General features: G+C 37.9%; 1 protein-coding gene across 1 annotated transcript in view; it reads left to right on the top strand.

The window, feature by feature from the left end:
• Positions 1-21,476, top strand: part of LOC125846662 (cullin-4-like) — a 44,795-nt gene that overhangs the window by 9,006 nt on the left and 14,313 nt on the right. The window contains exons 2-6 of the mRNA XM_049526224.1: positions 8,912-9,027; positions 9,102-9,448; positions 10,618-10,798; positions 14,911-15,033; positions 15,128-15,415. Coding sequence (XP_049382181.1) covers positions 8,912-9,027; positions 9,102-9,448; positions 10,618-10,798; positions 14,911-15,033; positions 15,128-15,415 — 1,055 coding nt within the window. The remainder of the gene's footprint in view (positions 1-8,911; positions 9,028-9,101; positions 9,449-10,617; positions 10,799-14,910; positions 15,034-15,127; positions 15,416-21,476) is intronic.

The following is a 21,476-nucleotide window of genomic DNA, read 5'->3' as shown; positions in this document are numbered from 1 at the left end:
AGTTAAATAAATAAACAAATTGGGAAACATCAACATACCAGTGGAGTCCCCATAAGGGAGGTTTGCGATGGATGGTGTGTACGTAACCTTACCCTACATTGTGAAGGTAGAGATGTTGTTTCAATAGACCCTTGGCTCAAGAAAAACATATCAAAATAGTAAGAAAAAGAAATGCAGTGGTGAAGAAGCTAGACGAAAAACAATGGACAAAAAACAAGTAGTACGATAATCGAAGCAAAGGAAACAACATGTAATAATAAAACCGAAGAATAGGATAGTAGGAGAAGTAAAAAAGAATAATAATGATAAGAAAAACTAGATAATGTTCCACTATTTACTAACCTTCTACTCTAATCCTTGACCTTCATATTCTCTTATTTAGGGTCATGTCCTCAATAAGCTGCAAGTGTGCTATGTCCTATCTAATCACCTCTCTTTAATACTTTTTTGGCCTACCCTTACCTCTCCCCAGATTCACCATCGCCAATATATACCTCCTCACTAGGGCATTTGTGTATCTCCTCTACACATGTATGAACCATCTCAGTCTCACTTCCCTTATCTTGGCACCACCATAGAGGCCACTCTTACCTTATCTCAAATATCTTTGTTTCTAATCCTATCTCAACCTAGTGTCCATCTCCATATCCTCATTTTTGCTACTTTCATCTTTTGGACGTGTGAGTTCTTGACCGGCCGACACTCTGCCCCATACAACATAGCTGGTGCCTGGTCTAATAATCACCATTTTATAAAATTACCTTCAAGTCGTGGTGGCACAAAGTGAAAAAAAGACTCAGATAATTCAATGAAAGTAGAAGCAATGAGATTGAACTATATTTTTTTTTTTGAAAATGGCAATTGTTTCTATTTCTGTAGAACAGTACATAGGTTGTACTGAAACCCATATTTACATAAGGAACTCTAGTAATACCGACCTATCCCTATAATGAGTCTAAGACATCAATGATAGAGACGGTATCATTAGAGTAAATTTGATTACACCAAAAACACAGAGTCACAATCAACAGAATGTCAACTGGCCCTGGAAAACTATATGGAAAGTGAATATACCCTACAAGGTATCATGTTTTATTTGGCTCATATCTAAGGAAGCTGTCCTTACACAAGACAATCTGATGAAAAAGGGGATAATTTTGTCCGAGATGTGTTTTTTGCGGAGAACAAGCAGAAACTGTTCGTCATTTGTTCCTTCACTGCAAAATCACATGTCAGCTTTGGAGGCTATTCATAAACCTTAAAAGGTTTCTCCTGGACTATTCCAGGAAAGGTTACAGAGGCCCTTCAAAGTTGGGAAGAAGCTAGGGTTCTGGTAAGAAGCAGAAGTAGGTGGAGAATCATACCAGCCAGCATATGGTGGACAATCTGGAAGGAGAGAAATTCTAGGTGTTTTGAGAACATAGAAAATAGTATAGAACAGATCAAATTGAATTGTATCTTGATTCTATGTTTTTGGTGTAATCAGATTTGGGCTAATGATCCTGTATCTAATTATTGATGTGTTAGATTCATTATAGACATGGGATCATAAGATCTGGATTTACTTGTAAATATGGCCCTAGTACAGCCCATGTACTGATCTGTTTCTATCAATAGACACAAAGTTACCAGTTTAAAAAAAAAATGCAATTCAATTTAACTTGTTGCATACTACTCTCCCTATCCTCAAGAACTTTAAGGTTCTTCTCTTTCCATATTGTCCACCAAATAGTGGCAGGGACAATTCTCCAGTTACTTCTGTTTTTTTTTTTTTTGAAATTGGTAAATGTGTATTCCTCAGCATGTCCTTCATGCTGGATACCATCAAAAAGTGTTAGATAAAAAAAAACAGCAACTAAAAAACAAGATACTTACAGAGATCTTAATAAATCTACAAACTGATCTATATCCTCTAAACCTACTTCTTTACACCAAAAGTACAAAGATATTATACAATTCCATTTAACTTTCTGGATGGAATTGGATCTATCTTCATAACACCTCCCATTTCTCTCTCTCCAAACTGTCCACCAGATGCATTGTGGGATGATCCTCCACCACTTCTTTTGACTTTTGCTGCCTCCGTTACTTCTGTTTTTTGCTTGTGTCCCTGCTTCTTCCCAGCTATATAGGGCCTCTGAAATTCTCCCAGACATGGACCAGGAGATGTTTTTAAGTCTCAGGAATAGATTCCACAACTGGTCAGTGACTTCTCATTGGATAAACAAATGATTGACTGTTTCTGCAGTTTTTTCCCACAGAAAAAACATCTAGAGCAAAGTGTAATTCCCCTCTTCATTAAATTCTCCTGTGTCAATACTGCTTCTTTAGTCAATAACCACACAAAGCAAGACACCTTGTAGGGGATCTTGGCTTTCCATATATGTCTCCAGGGCCACTTGAGTAACTGCAGATTTTGATGGTTCAACTTCATGTACACTGCACCTACTTTAAAAATCCCTTTACTGTTTCCCAACCACTGGAATCTGTCTCGCCCTATTTCCAGACCACTAAATAGATCAATGCTTCTAAAAAATTCTGTTACTCTTGGAATTTCCTAGTCATTGAGGTGTCTTCTAAATACAAAATTCCACCCTTGAGGAGTCCATAAGTCAGCTATAGTACTTTGTTGCTGAAGAACTAAATAGTGGATGTCAGGGAAGAGTCTCCATATTTCCTTCTGCATGCCAATCATCCTTCCAAACCTAGTTTTTATGCCATCTACCACTTTGATCTTGGTGTTAGGTTTGAATTCATTCCAAAGTTCTCTAATGGATTTCCATAAGCTAACACCATAAGAGGTGGTAACCTCCTTTGTCATCCAAATATCACTCTCTTCATATTTTGCCTTTATAACTGAGCCCCACAGTTTCTGATTATCATTTGAGTACTTCCAAAGCCATTTCATCCTCAAAGCTTTACTCTGGTTCTTCATGTTCTTGATCCCCAGACCCCCAACTCTCTTTTCAGTGATCACAGTTTTCGATTTGACCAAGTGATATCCTCTCCTTTCCTTGTTCCCTTGCCATAAAAATTTTCTCCTGATGCTATCCAACCTATTGATTATTCCTGGTGGGATAGGAAATAATGACATCACATATGTTGGAAGTGCATCAAGCACATAATTAATCAAAGTTAGTCTTCCCCCTAGTGAAAGGTACTGAGACTTCCACCTTGCTAGCCTCTTCTCACACTTCTCAATCACCCCATCCCAGATTTCCATAGAGTTGGATTTTACCCCCAAAGGCATACCCAAGTATGTGGTTGGGAGGACACCCACTTCATCTCCCAGTATTGACTTCAAAATTTCCATGTTTGGTACTTCATTTACTGGATACAAGAAGCTTTTCCTCCAATTGACATGTAGCCCAGACATAGCGTCAAAAGTAAGAATCAGTCTCAATATTTTAAGGTGGTCTTCCTCAGCATCACAAAAAATTAGGGGGTCATCTGCATATAGTAAATGAGTGATGAAGAGAGAGAGGAGGAAGAGCTGAGAATGCTCCATTACATTTTCTAAAACAGGTCCCCATCTATTCTTTTTCTTTTTAAAAATTGCTTTAATAAGAAAAGAAGTGTCTACTTTGTCTCCACCTCACATCACACTTCACGGACAGAGGCGACAACTTCGTTCACTTCACATTGCCTAACCCTCATGAAGCGCTAAACCTCGCCTTGCTTAAGCGATGAAGCTAGCACTTTCCACAACATTGTAGCTGACATGTGCTGTGGATTTGGACACTTACACCCAATGTCTTAGTAGGTTGATTGACCATAATTTTAGTAACTTGATATCTTTTTGTGATAAGCTAGAGTTAATCTCTTGTACGTATTTTTAAAAGAAAATGCAGTATAGGAAAGAAAAACCCAATTTAGGGTGTTTAACAGAAGCACAAATAGGGAGTTGTCATTTGTTGAATTATTATTTTGACGACAGTGGAATCATTGAGATGCATCTCGTCCTGTATTGTGATCTGTGCCGCTCTACCATTAGAATCTTAAGGGATAATAACAGGGAAAAGTCCAAAGTCCAACCAATACGTATTTCTTCTTTTCTTCATCAGATTTCTTGTGTCTTTTTCCTTCCTCTTTAGACTTCAGAGTTACTTTTACCTCTGTTTTTTTTTGTAATTGCTATTAAGATTTTGATTATTTATATATGCAACTAGACTACTTATCCAACTAGGACACTACATTATAATCCTTTTCCAAGTAGGATTCTATATAGTGTTCATATTCTTATTCCTATTCTACGTAGGATAGTATATACTATTCTTGTTCCTTTTCATATTCTAACATGTTGACTAAGGTTTTTTATACCCAAACCTCCTTGTTTCTTGTTGAGAGTCAGTGAGTCCCACACTCCCACTTCACCAGATTTTAACCCTTTCTTCCTTGTTGCCTTGCCAAAAGAAATCTCTCCTCAGTTGATTCATCATCTTCTCTTTGCACTTGGGGATTGGGAATAGAGCCATCATGTAAGTTGGAAGGGCATCCATGACTGATTAATGAGTGTCAATCTGCCCCCTAAGGAGAGGTATTGACTTTTCCATCTTGCAAGCCTTTTAACACATCTGTCTAGGACTTCATTCCAAATTTCTTGGGCCTTATTCTTAGCTCCCAAAGGGATTCCTAGATATTTTGTTGGAAGCAGAGCTACCTGACATCCTAGGTTTGAAGCCAGAAGATGCATATCATTTACTTGATTGACTGGATGAGGGAGCTTTTGTGCCAGTTGACATGTAGCCCAGTAATAGCCTCAAAGATGGTCAGTATGGCTCTTAAGTGTCTGATTTGTTCCACTTGTGCATCACAAAAGACAAGTGCATCATCTGCATAAAGGAGATGAGTGATTTCCACCCCTCTGTCATCGGAAGATTATGCAGAAAAACCCCTTATCCATCCATTTTCCTTAGCCTTTCTAATTGTGCAGTTGAGTCCCGCTATTGCAATGATAAAGAGGAAGGGTGATGAAGGATCACAGTGTCTGAGACTCCTTTGGGAGTTGAACTTCACACTGGACACACAAATTTTATCCAATTCATCCATTTGGAGCCAAAAATGTCCCTTTAAATTTTGAAAAGAAAATCTCAATTGACATGGTCGAAAGCTTTTTCAATGTCCAGTTTACAAAGGATCCCGGGAGTTTGTTGTTTTGTTCTAGAATCAACTAATTCATTTGCCAGCAAAGTTGCATCTAGGATTTGCTTGCCCTTTAGGAAGCCCATTTGATGTTCATTCACCAATTTCCCTATAACAGTCTGCAGCCTCTCAATGTGCATTTTTTTTTTTTGAAGAAGGTAACTTGTATTATGAACAAAAGGAATACTCAGAAAAGTATTCCAGTAATACTTGCAACAAAATTACAGAGGGAGAGGTGTCCCTACTAAGCTTCATAAATAATCTAAAATACTAGGAATATCCTCTTCTTCTTGAGGATATTCGTGTTTACACCAAAAAAAGAAAAGGACTAGACAGTTCATCTTCAGTTTCTGCAGAGAGCAGCTCTTGTTTTCGAAACATCTCTGGTTCCTTTCCATCCATATAGTTCACCAAATGCAGGCTGGGACAATCTTCCATCTCTCCCTGTGTCCCGACTGATTCCCATCTCTATTCCAGCAAGCTAGAGCCTCTTTGATGCTCCTTGGCATAGTCCAACTTATGCCTCTTAAATTGATGAAAAACTGCCATAACTTCACAGTCTCTCTACAATGTAGAAAGAGATGATTTATTGTCTCAATCTCACATTCACAAAAAGAGCACCTAGAGCAAAATTGACGATCTCTTTTCATAAGGTTGTCCTGGGTGAGTGTGGCCTGTTTGGCTAGTAGCCAAGTGAAACATGCAACCTTGAAGGGTACCTTGACTTTCCAGATCATCTTCCAGGGCCAGCCACTACTCTGAGAGACTGATCTTTGTGATGTCTTGTAAGCTGAACCAGCTGAAAATCTGCCTTGCTTGTCTGGTAGCCAAAATAGATTGTCCTCATTGGGAGTTAAATCTTTGTATTGCTCCAGAGTGTTGAGTAGTTCAGCCACTCTGTTAATTTCCCAGTTGTTCAAGTGTCTCCTAAACCTGAGATCCCACCCTTGATTGTCTCTCATTTCTCTCAATGTGCATCTTGGAGATGATCTCATAAACTCTACCTACAAGTCTTATTGGCTTGAAATCCTTGAGTTCTTTTGGTCCATGCTTCTTAGGTATCAATGCTATGAAAAGTAGCATTGAAAGATTTTTCGAAGATCTCAATGTGGTGGAAATTTTTTAAAGTTTGCATCAAATCTTCTTTCAGAGTCCCCCAACAAGGTTTGAAGAAACCCTTGGTGAAACCATCTGGGCATAGGGCCTTGTCTACTGCACATAGCCCAATTGTTTGAAATACTTCTACCTCCGTGAAGGGTCTCTCCATCCATTCTTGTTCTACTTGATTAATCTTAGAATATTCAGAGTATTCAAACGAAGGTCTCCAGCTTTCAGTTTGTGAGTAAGTTTTGTGTAGAATTCAACCATGGCCATTTTAATTTCAACAGCTTCAATTCCCCTGTCTACGAATCTGTCACTAGTGTTATACCTTCTATGGGCTGTTGCCATCCTCTGGAATAATCTGTTGTTTCATTTCCTTGCTTAAGCCATAAGATGTATATTTTTGCCTCCAGCTTTATTCCTCATTCATGGACAAGTCCTCCAGTTTCACTAGAATTGTGGACCTTATCATCGTCTCTTCTTCACTCAAATCTCTAATGTCTTGAGTGTGATCAAGATCAGCTAATAATTGAGAATGCTGTTTTTCTGTTAACTAGCTCACCAAAGGTTAAGTTTCTGTTTTAGCGTCTTTAACGTGATGCTAAGTCTATAATCCTTGTACCATGAAATCATTCCACCAGCTTTGGATTAAATCATTACAATTTTCCCATTCAAGCCACCAATTCTCAAACTTGAAGTAAACATTTTTTTCCAAATTGCCACATTCTAGGATGATGGGGCAGTGATCAGAGACTACTCTTGGCAGTATTTTCAGTCTGATGGCTTTAAAGGACTCATCCCATTCCATGGAGTTGAGGAATCTATCTAATTTTGCTGCACTATGATGACTTATACCTCTGAACCAGGTGTAATTCCCTCCAATCAGATGAGGATCATGTAATTCCATGTCTTCAATCCACTAAAAAAAACAACCATAGTGTTTGTGATTCTGTTACATCCCCTTCTCTCTATCATAAATCTGTGTGTATTAAAATTTCCACATGTGACCCAAGGTCCCAGACATAGACTTCTATTTGCAGTAATTTCTTTCCAGCAACTCTTCTTTGGACTATATGGAGGGAGAGATATAAAAGTGCGTTTGAGGGGCTTGAGAATGATTTTTATGGATTGGAGGAATAACTTGCTATCTCTATTTTCCTTTTGGTGCTCCCGTGAGATCGAAATAATATTATTTACTTGATCAAAATAATGATGTTTGGTTAAAACAAACTTATGATGGTTGACTGTCCTTGCATTTTTATGAGAAAATTATTGAATACAGAAATTTAGAAAGAAAGCTCGATTACAAAAACTACGTCTTAATCCCCAACAAGTTGAGCTGGCTATATGAGAATCATCACTGATATGTTTTCCATTTAAATTTGTTTCATGCCAACATTATATAGATTAATACAATAAAAAGTATGAGACGTTCTCTATTTTGTACTGGTATAAATAGGACCTAAAGTAACTAACATGACTAAAACATATTCCCAACTAATTGGTATCTCTTGTATAGATCTTTTTCTTTCAGTGTGCCCTATTACTAAGTTTGTAAGAATTGAAGAAATTATAGGCCTTTGAGACAGAGAAAGTTCGAATAACTTAACTTAGCTTCAATTTCATTAATTTTTTTTGCCATTTCTGAAACACATGAATTGAAGCTGCCTTTTTGATAATTTCCTAACATTTCTTTCTAGAGTCCCTTTCAGTTGCACCTGCAACATTAGTGCTATCAAACTGTAGGACATCCCTTTCAATTGGTCCACATCAATCTCATTGTAGAATGTCATTGTAGAGTATCCTTACCTGTTTGATTTTTTCATGGTTTTGTCTTCTATATATATCTAATTTTATTTTTTTGATAATCATGGTGTTCGGGCCAGCTTGCATGCACTTCGATTAATTTAATCATGGTGTCCGGGCCAGCTTGCATTTACTTCGATTAATTTCATGGGGTACTTTCTACCTCCCACCAGCACAGGTACCGGGTAACTCTGTCCCCCAAGGCTTGGACAAATGAGAGAAATCACTTGATTTTGCCTCTGCTGGGATTTTCACTGAGACCTCATGGTTCTCGGTCCACTTCATTGACTATCCATAGATATCTCATTTATCTTGTCATTTATTCTTTATAATCTTTAATGATTTATGCTTGTCATTATCCAGTGCTCCTGCCACTGTTTACCTAGTTATTAGCCAAAAAGATAGTAATAAAAGAAGAACATTAAGAAGAAGGTTACTGATAAGATGCTCTATAAATAAATGAGGCTCTCGTTATAGCTTTATAAAAAGAAGAAAAAGAAATCAATTGTAGATGCTAGTTCATTAATAGCATGCTGAAGTATATGATCACATTAGAAGCTGGAATCCCATGTGCTTTCTGTGTTATTGCCAAGTACTGACTTGAAGGGATTTGTCTGATTAACATAGTTTATTTTCTATATCAAGTCGAATCTTTCTTCTTATTAGTTCCCTTATTATTATTATTATTTTGGCATGAATAACTTCATATCTTTTAAGCTGGAGTCTGGGCCAAGACGATTTTATGCATTCTTTTCTTTCATCACATTGAACTGCTATGGATTAATGTAGATGAAGTGAAATTCAATATGTGAAGACAACATTGTATATGCTTAACCTTTCACTCATTTTTCTTTTCTTGAAGCAAAACCTACATTGCCGACAAACTTTGAGGAAAATACTTGGGCAACTCTAAAGTCAGCTATTAGTGCAATATTCTTGAAGCAGCCTGATCCATGTGACTTAGAAAAGCTTTATCAGGTGCATGTTGCGGCATTGCTTTCTAATAGTGTTGCTTATAAAAGTGTGCTGATTGAGTTTTCTGTTGTTGATAGGCTGTGAATGACCTTTGTCTGCACAAAATGGGTGGAAATCTATATCAACGAATTGAAAAAGAGTGTGAATCACACATAGCTGCAGCGCTACGTTCGTTAGTTGGCCAAAGTGAAGATCTTGTAGTTTTCTTGTCGCTTGTTGAGAGGTGTTGGCAGGATTTTTGTGATCAGATGTTGATGATTCGTGGAATAGCTTTGTATCTTGATAGAACATATGTGAAACAAACCCCAAATGTGCGTTCATTGTGGGATATGGGCTTGCAGCTTTTCCGCAAACATCTCTCTCTTGCCTCAGAAGTAGAACACAAAACTGTTTTTGGCCTCCTACAGATGATTGAGACCGAAAGGTTAAGAAATTTTCATGGTTGAATTTAATGATCTTGCGATTGGTGGGTTCATCTTGATTGTTTATATATGTGTTTCTATTGGATGTCTGGTTGCATTGTGCTTAACTAGTTCAAGTGACTACTCCTACTACCTAAAGTATTAGAAGAATGAGATCTTAAGTGCATATTATCTATTGGAAAAAGAAATAGGTTCTGTTGCAGAGGTAGGGAATGAGAAGTCGTTTGACCTGACATGCATCAAATGTTGCTTTGCCTCTTCAATGCCATGTTTGACAGTATCAGAGTTTCTCTCTTTCATTTGGGAATGAATGAAAAGAAGATAGCTAAAGCTTAGGTTTTTTTCTTCTCTTTATCTTCTGGAGGAGCTATGTTGTATGAGGCTGAGAGTTCGCCGGTCAAGAACACGCACATCCATAAAATGAGTGTAGCGAAAATGAGGATGTTGAGATGGATGTGTGGCATACTAAGAGAGATAGGATTAGGAACGAATATATTCGGGATAAGGCAAGATTAGCCTTCGTGGTGGACAAGGTGAGATTGAAATGGCTCAGACATGTGAAGAGGAGATGCAAAATGTCCCAGCGAGGAGATATGATAAGTTGGCGATTGTGAGTCTGAGGAGAGGTAGAGGTAGACCGAAGAAGTATTGGCGAGAGGTGATTAGATGGGACATGACACGCCTGCAGCTTACTGGGGACATGACGCTAGATAGGAGGATAAGAAGGTCGAGGATCAGGGTAAAAAGTCAGTAGGAAGTGGAGAGTTGTCTAGTTTCCCTTATCAGTATTATTATTATTATTATTACTTCTTCCACTATCTTGTTCTTCGCTTTTATTATTGCTTGTTGTTTCCTTTGTTTTGGTTATCATATTATTTTGTTTTGTAATTGTTCTACTCTCCATTATTTTCTGCATGGCTAGTTCACTGGTGTATTTCCTTTTCTTACTGTTTTGATATGCTTTACCTGAGTTGAGGGCTATCGGAACAGCCTCTTTACCTTCACCATATAGAGGTAAGGCTGCGTATGCACCACCCTCCCCAGGCCCCATTTGTGGGATCACAATGGGTATGCTTTTTTTTTTGTTTGGGTGGGTGGTCTATTCGAGAAGATACTGCGTTTTTATAATTTCAGCCTTCTGGTATATTTCATTCTGGTTTTGTTTTTACAGATTAGGTGAGGCAGTTGATAGAACTCTGCTTAACCATCTTTTGAAGATGTTCACTGCCTTGGGGATTTATGCTGAAAGTTTTGAAAAGCCATTTCTTGAGCGTACTTCTGAGTTTTATGCTGCTGAAGGCGTCAAATACATGCAACAGTCAGATGTTCCAGATTACTTGAAGCACGTGGAGGTGTGCTTCTCCACTCCTTGTACCCTGATGTTTTTAGCTACAAATGTTAATAATGGATTTGTTTCTCTCTTTTGTTAATAATACCCTCTCCGTCCATAATATCACCTTGTACTCCCTCTGTGTTGGGTGGCAAATGGGCAGTTTGGGCCAAAGTTGGGCTGGTCAAGATGGGCTGAATGAATTGATGGGCCAATGCCCAATATTGCCCAAAGCTTGCTTGGGTCAAGAAGGGTCATAACTCCCCATTTTGACCAGGATTTTATTGTTTCTTTTTAGAGATATTAATTTTTTAAACCAAATTGTCACAAGCAAGTCATCATAAATATTATATTATAAAATTTTATAAATTTATCTATTTGTACAACCATGAGCTTCAAAAATGTAATTTTTAGCCAATTAAGGATTATCTTATCTATGACATTTACCAGTTTTTTTAAAAAAGGATTATCTTATCTATGCAGATCACAGATTCATGCTAATATTTTTTTTTGAAACTGGTAACGTGTATTCATCAGCATTAAGGGTATGCTAGCCACCTCCAGAAGTGTGATTACATAGATAGCTAATTACAACAAACCTAGGAAATCCACTATCTGTATTTCATCTACTATACATTGCTCTGTACACCAAAAACATAAAGTAGAAATACATTTTCCTTTGATCTTCTGAATGGAGTTTGATCTGCCTTTGAAGATTCTCTCATTCCTCTCCTTCCATATAGTCCACCATATGCAAGCTGGGACAGTTTTCCACCATCTCTTTTGGCTTTTGCTCCCTCCCCTTCTGATCCAGCAACTCAATAGATCAGCTGTGTGCTCTACCATTTTCCAGCTTTCCCCAGCCAAGGTGATGAATAAGGACCAGCCTGGGAGGTTACTTTATAGTGGAGGAAAAGGTGGCTGTTTGTTTCAATAGCTTCCATACAATGAGGGCATATGGAAGCTAAGTTAGATTTCCTTTTCTGTAAAGCTTCATGGGTAAGACATGCTTTCCTTACTACCAACCAGGAGAAACATACACCTTATTAGGTGCCATGCTTCTCCAAATAGCTTTCTAGGGACTTTCTGTCTCTTCCTGTCAGCTTTGAAAGGCCCCTCCTGGAGACTCTGTTGACTGAGAATTTGCCATCTGTGTTGTGACTCCATGTGATAATATCAGGGTCATTGGTAGTTCCTATGAAGGTTCCTATTCTACCAAGTACAGCAACCGCTCTCTCATCCTCCCAATCATTCAAAATCTTCCTGGAAATTAGGTTCCACCTGGAGTTGTCCAGGTATCTTCTATTGTTCTATTTTGGTTGGTGCTAATGTTGAAGAGGGTGGGGAAAGCTTCTTGCAAAGTGCCCTCTGACCATTCCCAGTTATCCTTCTAAAACAAGATTTTTCTACCATTGTTGACTTGGGAAGGTAATGTCCTTCCCAAGGTTGGTCCATGTGAGAATATTGTAAAAGAATATTATTGAGTTGTGTATCAACATTATTACACAAAGACCCTATTTATAGACATTATTATACAATCCTACCAAGTAGGATATTATAAACTATTCCTATTCTTATTCTTAGTAGGATTGCGTACACTTCTTCATAGTCTAACACTCCCCCTCAAGCTGATGCATACAAATCATATGTACCTAGCTTGTTACAAATATAATTAATACGAGGATTGATGAGGGACTTGGTGAAGATATCTGCAAGTTGATCACTTGACTTCACAAATTTTGTAACAATATCTCCGGAGAGTATCTCTTCTCTAACAAAGTGACAATCAATCTCAATGTGCTTAATCCTCTCATGAAACTCTGTATTTGATGCGATATGAAGGGCCTTTTGATTATCACATACAAATTCCATATGACCGGTTTCTCCAAGTTTTAGTGCTCTCAACAACTACTTGATCCAAACTAGCTCACAAGTTGCTACAACCATTGCTCGATATTCTGCTTCTGCACTATAACGAGCAACCACAGTTTGTTTCCTACTCTTCCATGACACCAAATTACCTCCTACTAAAACACAATATCTAGATATAAAACATTTTTCAGAGGGTGGTCCTGCCCAATCAACGTCTATATATATATCCGGTGATATGCTCATGGCCTTGATTCTCAAAGAGTAGTCCTTTATCTGGAGCTGACTTTATATATTGCAGAATACAAATAACTGCATTCCACTGACTATCACAAGGGGAAGTCATAAACTGACTTACAACACTCACAAGAAAAGAGATGTCAGGTCTAGTCATTGTGAGATAATTTTTCTTTCCAACCAACCATCTATACCTTTTAGGATTACTGAGTGCCCCCCCTTCCTCCTCGGGTCCTGGAAGGAGGTTAACATTCGGATCCATCGGAGTATCAAATCAATGAGTCTACATCCCATCATTCCTGTTTCCTCAATAATGTCTAAGACATACTTGCGTTGAGAAATAACAATACCTGATCTAGACTGAGCAACCAATCTCAATGCTGTTAGCAAATTTTGGTAGTCTCCAACATATCCTTTATGTTGAGGAAACATTACCAATTCAAAAAAAAAAGAAGCTACCTTCATTTCTAGAATAATGAAGGTTTTGAAGTGGGGGTTTTACCCTGTGCGCACCCAAAGGGTAGCGGCTGCGGGTTTCCCTTGTCATAAAAAAAAAAGTATAACAGTAAACTTTACCATTCTCAAAAAAAAAAAAAAAAGTATAACAGTAAAGCCTTCTAATTGTTTGTCTAATTAAGACCTCTACTTTATAACCTTTTAAAATTAGTATTTAGATAATAAAAATACTACATAATACCATAAAAGTACTAGAAATTGTATCTTTTTTATATTTAAAAATACATAAATAATGTATTAAAAAGCTATTGTAAAGGAAAAGTATCATATAAAATAAAATAAAAAAGTATTAAGAACACATAATTACATAAAATGTTATTGAGAGGAAGTTTATGACATTGAACTTAGCATTTTTGTTTTTTTGATGAAGTAAGATGTTGTATTAGAAAGGCATCAATGAGATGCAAATTACATACACAAAAACATGGTTAAATCCTGAGAACAGAAACACCTATTTAATCAGGGAGTTATTCACAAGCAAAAGAATGATCGCTAAGGCATATTGAGGGAGCTAATGAAATCTAAGAGGGGTAATATATCATTTACAGGGGATAAGTTGCTCCAATGGAAGAGATTAATTAGGCAAAAGGATTTCAAACTGCTATTGGAGTTGAGATACCATCAAAACATCTGAGATTCCTTTCCTTACAAATACACCAAAAAATACATGATGGAATCATTTGCCAGGTCTTCTTGATGGGGCTATCAACTTCTCTAAGACTTCAACTTCCAACTACTACTTTGACACTTTGCGGGAGAATCCAGTTGATCCCAGCAATGGAAACAAACATATTCCAAAGAGCTGCTGCCACTGGACAGTGCAGCAATTGAACTTAACTTCTTACAAATATGTTTAGGAAGGTCAACTTTGAAATATTTTATTAATTTTCTTATTTGAGTGAACTTTGGTTACAAAAGAATCAAATTATTGGGGTTAAATGTTGGATATTGATGAGTTGAGTTTGGGCTGCTTCGTCATGGGTTAAGATGGTTTGTGCCCGAACTTAGCCCATTTGTAATATAGCCCATTCCAAATCCATTAAAACTTGGTTGGGTTTTGGCTGGTGAAATGAGTTTGGGCTGAATTGGCCACCCTACTCTGCGTCAATTTATATGGCGTACTTGACGAGTCACAAAGTTTACGAAACAAAGACTTTGAAACTTGTTCTCTTAAATATGCTATGAACATTTGTGTGGTTATAAAAGCTTGTCATTGAGGGTAAAACGGAAATTCAAATTAGATTGTTTCCCAATTTAGAAAGTTTTTTGTTTTTGTTTCTGGAACATACTTGTACGTAAGTAACCATTCCAGTATAATTATTTTCACAATAGATATTCTTCGACCATGATTTGCTCAAATGACACTTGCACTTTTGGCTTTTTAAGTTTGTGGTTATTTTTTTTGTAATTTTTTAATGTATAAATCTTGTCTGGGATAATAAGTGAATTAATTTCCAAAATCAAACTCGAAACTGGTCAATTGACCTTCATAATCCTAATTCTTCACTGCAGGTAAGGTTACATGAAGAACATGACAGGTGCTTACTCTACCTGGACGCAAGTACAAGAAAACCACTGATAGCAACTGCAGAGAGGCAACTTTTAGAACGACACATTTCTGCAGTTCTTGATAAGGTGTTTATTCTGGGATACCTTATCTATTTATTTCTTGCCGGTGGATTTACAAGGTGTTTTCTTTTTAAATTGTATCCTTCAACTATCTCTCCAGGGTTTCACAGTGTTGATGGATGGTAATCGTATTGAAGATCTCCAAAGGATGTATATGCTATTTTGCAGGGTCAATGATCTCGAATCTTTAAGGCAAGCCCTTAGCTCATACATCCGAAGAACTGGTCAAAGCATTGTGCTAGATGAAGAGAAAGACAAAGATATGGTAGCCAGCCTCTTGGAATTTAAGGCATCTCTTGATACAATATTGGAAGAAAGCTTTTCTAAGAATGAAGCTTTTAGTAACGCTATCAAGGATGCATTTGAGCATCTCATTAACATCCGCCAGGTATAGTTACTATTCACTAGGCCTGTCTGCTTTATATATGGATTGATGATATGGTCAGGTATCATTTTTGTAATAGGAGATTAGAGATCATCATATTTGATTGGTCTAGATTATAAACTGAGAGGAGGCCGTTTGAAATGGTTTGAGCATATTCCAGGTAGATCTTCGGATACACATGGTCGCTAAATGCCACATGTTGTGGATGCGTTGGAAGACCTTAAATTAAGTATTTAATTATATTTTTAGTTGTTTTATTTATTATTCTAGAATAGGATTTATGTTTCATAGTTTCATAAAGATTAGGTTAAGTTATAGTTATTAGTTTGGAATAGGATTTAGGTCTCCTACTTTCATAAGAATTAGACTTCCTATTGATGTAATAAGACTCCTATTTAAAGGGGCTTTTGATGAATAAATCAGTAACTCATAATTAAGCAAAAAGCAAGAGATCGGAGTTCTCTCTTCCATTGAACACTAAGGTTTCTGTCTCCCTTTAAAGAGCTGAAGAGATCGGAGTTCTCTCTTTTAATGAACACTAGGGTTTGATGCATTATGTTGTATCACTTGGCAGGAACATGGTCTCTCTCTTTTCATTTGGCTCTGTGACTATTAATGCCCTTATGTTATAATCTTCTATCAAACCAACTTCATTCATAGTTCCAGTAATTAATTATATCTAAAATGTTCCTCCAGAGGACTGACTTTTTGGAATATATTTTGATGGGATGGTACATTATGTTCAATACACTCTTGAGTATTCTAATGTTATTTACATGTATATTTGTCATCGTGGAAAATAATTGAATATATGCATGGAAGGTATATGGTATTTTCATAATGAAATACAGGGGAATGAGAAGAGATGTATCAAAACTACCCAAAAGGGAATACATAAAAAACTTGAAATGCTCTCAGGCACTTTTATCGATTAAAAGATCTCCCTTCGCCGGTGGTCTTCAACCACTAGAATCTTCCCTACCTTCTGTTTTTTTGAAAGCCTTTTTTTCATCATGGAAAATTGTATTTACTTTCGACTAGGTGGGAAAATTTTATTAGTCATTACTGGTTTTGGATTTGAGTACTTGGTCTACCTCTTCAACTATAGTCCGAGAATATTATGATAGAGATAGGAGATGAATGTGGGGGATGGCTTGCAACAAAAGGAGTCACGATAAAAAAATCATCTGCGATGGGTTTGAATCAAATTGAAAGGCCCCATCAAAAATATTCCTAGGGAAGTTGAAATCCAAGATGGTGGTTTGATTTTTTCCCTTCCAGTTTGGGTTGAAGCTCCAGCAAGATTTTGCAGATCTGAGGTGGTTGAGCTCGACAACCAAGAAGTCAGTCCTAGATCAGAAAAGGAAAGGATAAAGTTGCTGACTCCACAAAGCAGATATTGACTTCCCAGATATTTGGTCTAGGGAGAGAGGGAAAGGATCCTATAGATAGTGATATGCATTTAAGAAATATGGTGGGGTCTAGTAGCCATGTGAATAAGGTTTTCAAAATATGCCCCTACTCAAATAAGGGTTTTATTTTGTCTGAAAGTAGTGGGCCAAAATTGCATGTAATATAGAGCCTTTTAACCCAATAAGGACAACCGAAAAATCTGAGCCCAAAAAGCTTTTAACTGCGGAGCCTTTTACCAATTTCATCACTACACATCTGGTCGCACAACAACAACAATTGTAATACGATAGTTGCAAAGAAGAAGAAGCTTTGATGCGAACCACCAAGCCTCCTTCCACAACAATTACAGTGCAAACAGGGGAAGAAGACATGCAAGGGGAAGATATCTCTGGCTGTAATGACACAAGGAAGAAGGTCATCAGTTCACATCGTTTACAAACATAATTCTCTGGCCAGGAGAATGACAACAACATGCAACTGGAGTCCAATAAAGATTCAGTTCCGCTACAAATTGAAGAAGGGATCAGCGAGTCTGAAGTGGAGAACCAAGTCACTCTGTGGGTGCAGTCGAATGTAATAAAACTGAGCCTAAATTTTGGTGCTTCTTTTAAGGGCTGCCAAGAAATAGCCTTAGAAATGCTTAAGAGAATTGACAAAAACAAGGGGGTCATCCAGTAAGAAGACAAAATCTCAAATATTGAGAACAGTTTGGCTTCTTTACCAACGAGGTCAGAAATTTGGCATTGATGGGAATTTCAAGGATGGGTAACCTAGGAGCAGAGGGAGGATCACACTTTTACCATCTCAATGAAGTTAGAAGTTTTGTCTTGGAACGTGAGGGGGTTAAACATGGAGAGTAAAAGGAGACTAGTAGGGGGACAATTCAACAATAAGGTGCATACATTAATGTCCTGGTAGGAACTAAATTGGGGGAGGGGGGGCTGCTGAAAGGAACTTACTTCACCTGTTATGGCATAACAGATGGTTGGAGGAGGTGCATTTGGACTAAGTTTCCTGGAATCTTCACTTTTGGTGCAGTACCCGTGTCGACACGACCTGGGTGTGGGTGTGGGTGTGGGATCCATGTCCGATTTGGTCAACCAATTTTGGGTACTTTGACCAAAATCGATGGGGAAAGTTTGGACAGTTTTAATGATTATAATCAATACAAAAGCTAAGGTGAAATGAAAGAAAATTGAATACCTTTTATAAAAGGCCTTTATAAAAGGTAGGCAGATCATGGATGCAATTTTGATTGCAAATGAATGTGTGGTGGAGAGAAACAACAGTAAGGTGCCAGGCATTTTATGCAAATTGGATATTGAAAAAGCCTACGACCACTTGAATTGGGGCTTCCTCTGGAAGTCTTTGGAAAACATGGGCTTTGGAGGAAAATGGCTAAAATGGATTAAGTTTTGCACTACAACTGTGAAGTTCTCTATTTTGATAAATGGTGCCCCCTCTGGTTTTTTCTCATCAGAGAGAGGACTGAGACAAGGAGATCCTTTATCTCCTTTCCTCTTTATCCTGGCGATGGAGGGCCTAAATGACATGCTCAGAACAGCCCAAACAAGAGGATGGATAAGAGGATTCAATGCTAATATGAATAACAGACAAGGTCTGGCCATCTCCCACTTACAGTATGCTGATGACACATTGATATTTTGTGATGCAGACAGCTCTCAACTAAAGTACTTGAGAGTAATTTTGATCCTTTTTGAAGCCATCTCAGGCCTACACATCAATTGGGGAAAGAGCTTCATCTTTCCTGTCCATGAGGTGCCTTGGATAAACATGCTTGCAAATATTCTAGGGGGGGAGGTAGGGGATCTCCCCACAACATACCTTGGCATGCCTTTGGGTGACAAGAGCAGGTCAAAAGGTATTTGGAACAACATTCTAGAAAGTGTGAGAAGAAGGTGGTGAACTGGAAGAGTCAATATTTGTCCTTGGGAGGAAGAGTCACACTCATCAACAGTGTGCTAGATGCTCTACCCACATATATGATGTCTGTTTTCCATATGCCTGCAAATGTGATTGACAGAATGGATGCAATTAGGAGGAATTTTTTATGGCAAGGAAATTGTGATACTAATAATCATAAATTCCATCTAGTGAAGTGGGACCAAGTCATTCTCAGCAAAAAGGAAGGAGGTTTGGGGATTAGGAATCTGAAAATCCAGAATCAAAGCTTACTTATGTGGTTATGGAGATTTGCCTCACAAGAACAAGCTCTCTGGAAGGAAACAATAAAGGCTAGGTTTGGTATGGAGAATTTGTGGATCACCAACCTGTCCACACAACCCTATGGATCTGGAGTATGGAGATCCATCAGAAATTTGTGGATCAAATTCTTTAACAAATGCAAAATCAAGGTAGGGAATGGTGGAAGGACTTTGTTCTGGGAAGACAAATGGGTGGATCAGGTGACTTTGAGAAATAGGTTCCCTATTTTGTTCAACATGAGCCTTCAAATAGAGGCTACAATCAGAGAAACGAGAGATAATCAAGGGTGGGATCTAAGGTTTAGAAGACATCTAAATGATTGGGAGGTCAATAAAATAGTTGAGCTACTCAACATTCTAGGGCAGTGCAAAGATCTAAACACAAATGAGGACAATCTATTTTGGAATCCGGATGAGCAAGGCAGATTTTCAGTTGGCTCGGCTTATAGAAGCTCACAAAGACCTGGTACTCATATAGGTGGATGGCCTTGGAAGATGATTTGGAAAGTCAAGATACCATTCAAGATAGCATGTTTCACTTGGCTGCACTCACTCAACACAACCTCATGAAAAGAGGCATGCAAATCTGTTCTAGGTGTTGGTTTTGTGAATGTGAGGTCGAGACAATAAATCATCTCTTTCTACATTGTAGAGAGACTGTGAAGTTGTGGCAGATTTTCATCAACTTAAGGGGCATCAATTAGACTATGCCAAGGAACATCAAAGAAGCTCTAGCTTGCTGGAACAGAGATGGGAATCAGTCAGGACACAGGGAGATATGGAAGATTTTCCCTGCCTACATTTGGTGGCCTATATGGATGGAGAGGAACCAGAGATGTTTTAAAAACAAGAGCTGCTCTATGCATAATTTAAAGCTGAATTGCCTGGTTTTTTTCTTTTTTTTAGTGTAAACATGAATATCCTCAAGATGCAGAGGATATTCCTAGTATTTTAGAGTTCTTATGACCTCCATAGGAGTTCTTTGCTTTTTGCAACTTTTGGATGTAAGTATTATATGTATTCTTTTGTTTATAATACAAGTTACCTTTCTCAAAAATAAAATTCTATATCACTCCCTTTCCTTTAATCACCTTCCATGATTCTCCTCAAGTTCTCCACATAATATCTCATAATTTAGGATTGATAACTCTACTTTTTAGATATTTTAATTATTTTAGGCGGATCCTCCCACTCGTATCCATACATGGATCCATATCCCCAAATCTTAAAAATTAGGTCATGAAGGATCCGACCTCTAGATCTGCACCCGTGTTCGAGCAACTTAGCATGTGGATGTAATAGGGAGAAGTGGAGGCATTGTGGTGATGTGGGATAAAAGATACGGGGAATGTTGAAATCAGATGATTACTTGTAAGTTTGTGTAGGTATCACCCAAGATTTCACTTGGTACTATGGTGATGTGGGATAAGCGATATGTGGAAGGGGAGTTAGTTGAGTGTGGAAATCAGATGCTAACTTGTAAGCTTGTAGGTATCACCCAAGATTTCACTTGGTACTTAGAGTGTTGTCTATGCGATTGTGATAAAGTGGAAAAGGGAGCTTTGGTGGGAATTGGTTGTTGTCAGGTGCCAATTTGAAGGGCCTTGGGTGCTTTGTGGAGATTTCAACATTACTTGATGATACTCCCAAATTACACCTCCCAAAAAAAGTATAAAGCGGCCGTTGTTCAAATATAGAACCTAACAAAGGTTAGGGTCGATCCCACGAGAATATGGTTTGGACTTAATTCAATTGCTATTATTCGTGCTCCTTGGTCATATTATTTCCCAAAGAGGGGGGGGGGGGGTTTATGTAACATAACTAGTTTTATTGTCGTCACAAGTAGCAAGTAACTAAGTAGCAAGTTCACGTGTTTTGAATCAATAAAAGACGAAACTAGGGTTTTGTGATCCACATGAATTCATAACTAAAACCAGATATTAATAACCCTTTCTAGTGTGTAGCATGCAGGACCGACAAGTTAAGTTCACCTAAGTGGTTGGTCCCCTAAATAAGTGAATATCACCATACAACTTGGTTTGTCTACGGGTGAATATGTTACTAATCCTTACCCTTGATTCCAAATTAGCTATTTTTGGACAAGGTCAAGCTATTAGATTTGGGGTGGGGGTGGGGGTTGTGTAACAAAACTACTTTTATTGTTGTCACAAATAACAAGTAACAAAGTAGCAAGTTCACGTGTTTTGAATCAGTAAAAGATGGAACTAGGGTTTTGTGATCCCCATGAATTCATAGCCAATACCAAATATTAATAATCCTTTCTAGTGTGTAGCATGCTTAAGTTCACCTAAGTGGTTGGTCCCCTAAATAAGTGAATATCACCACACAACTTGGTCTGTCTACGGGTGAATGCGTTACTAATCCTTACCCTTATTCCAAATTAGCTATTTCCGGACAAGGTCAAG

Source organism: Solanum stenotomum, chromosome 12 (assembly GCF_019186545.1).
Source record: "Solanum stenotomum isolate F172 chromosome 12, ASM1918654v1, whole genome shotgun sequence".
Lineage (NCBI taxonomy): Eukaryota > Viridiplantae > Streptophyta > Magnoliopsida > Solanales > Solanaceae > Solanum > Solanum stenotomum.
The sequence above is the reverse complement of the archived record's forward strand: the minus strand, read 5'-3'. Positions and strand labels throughout refer to the sequence as shown.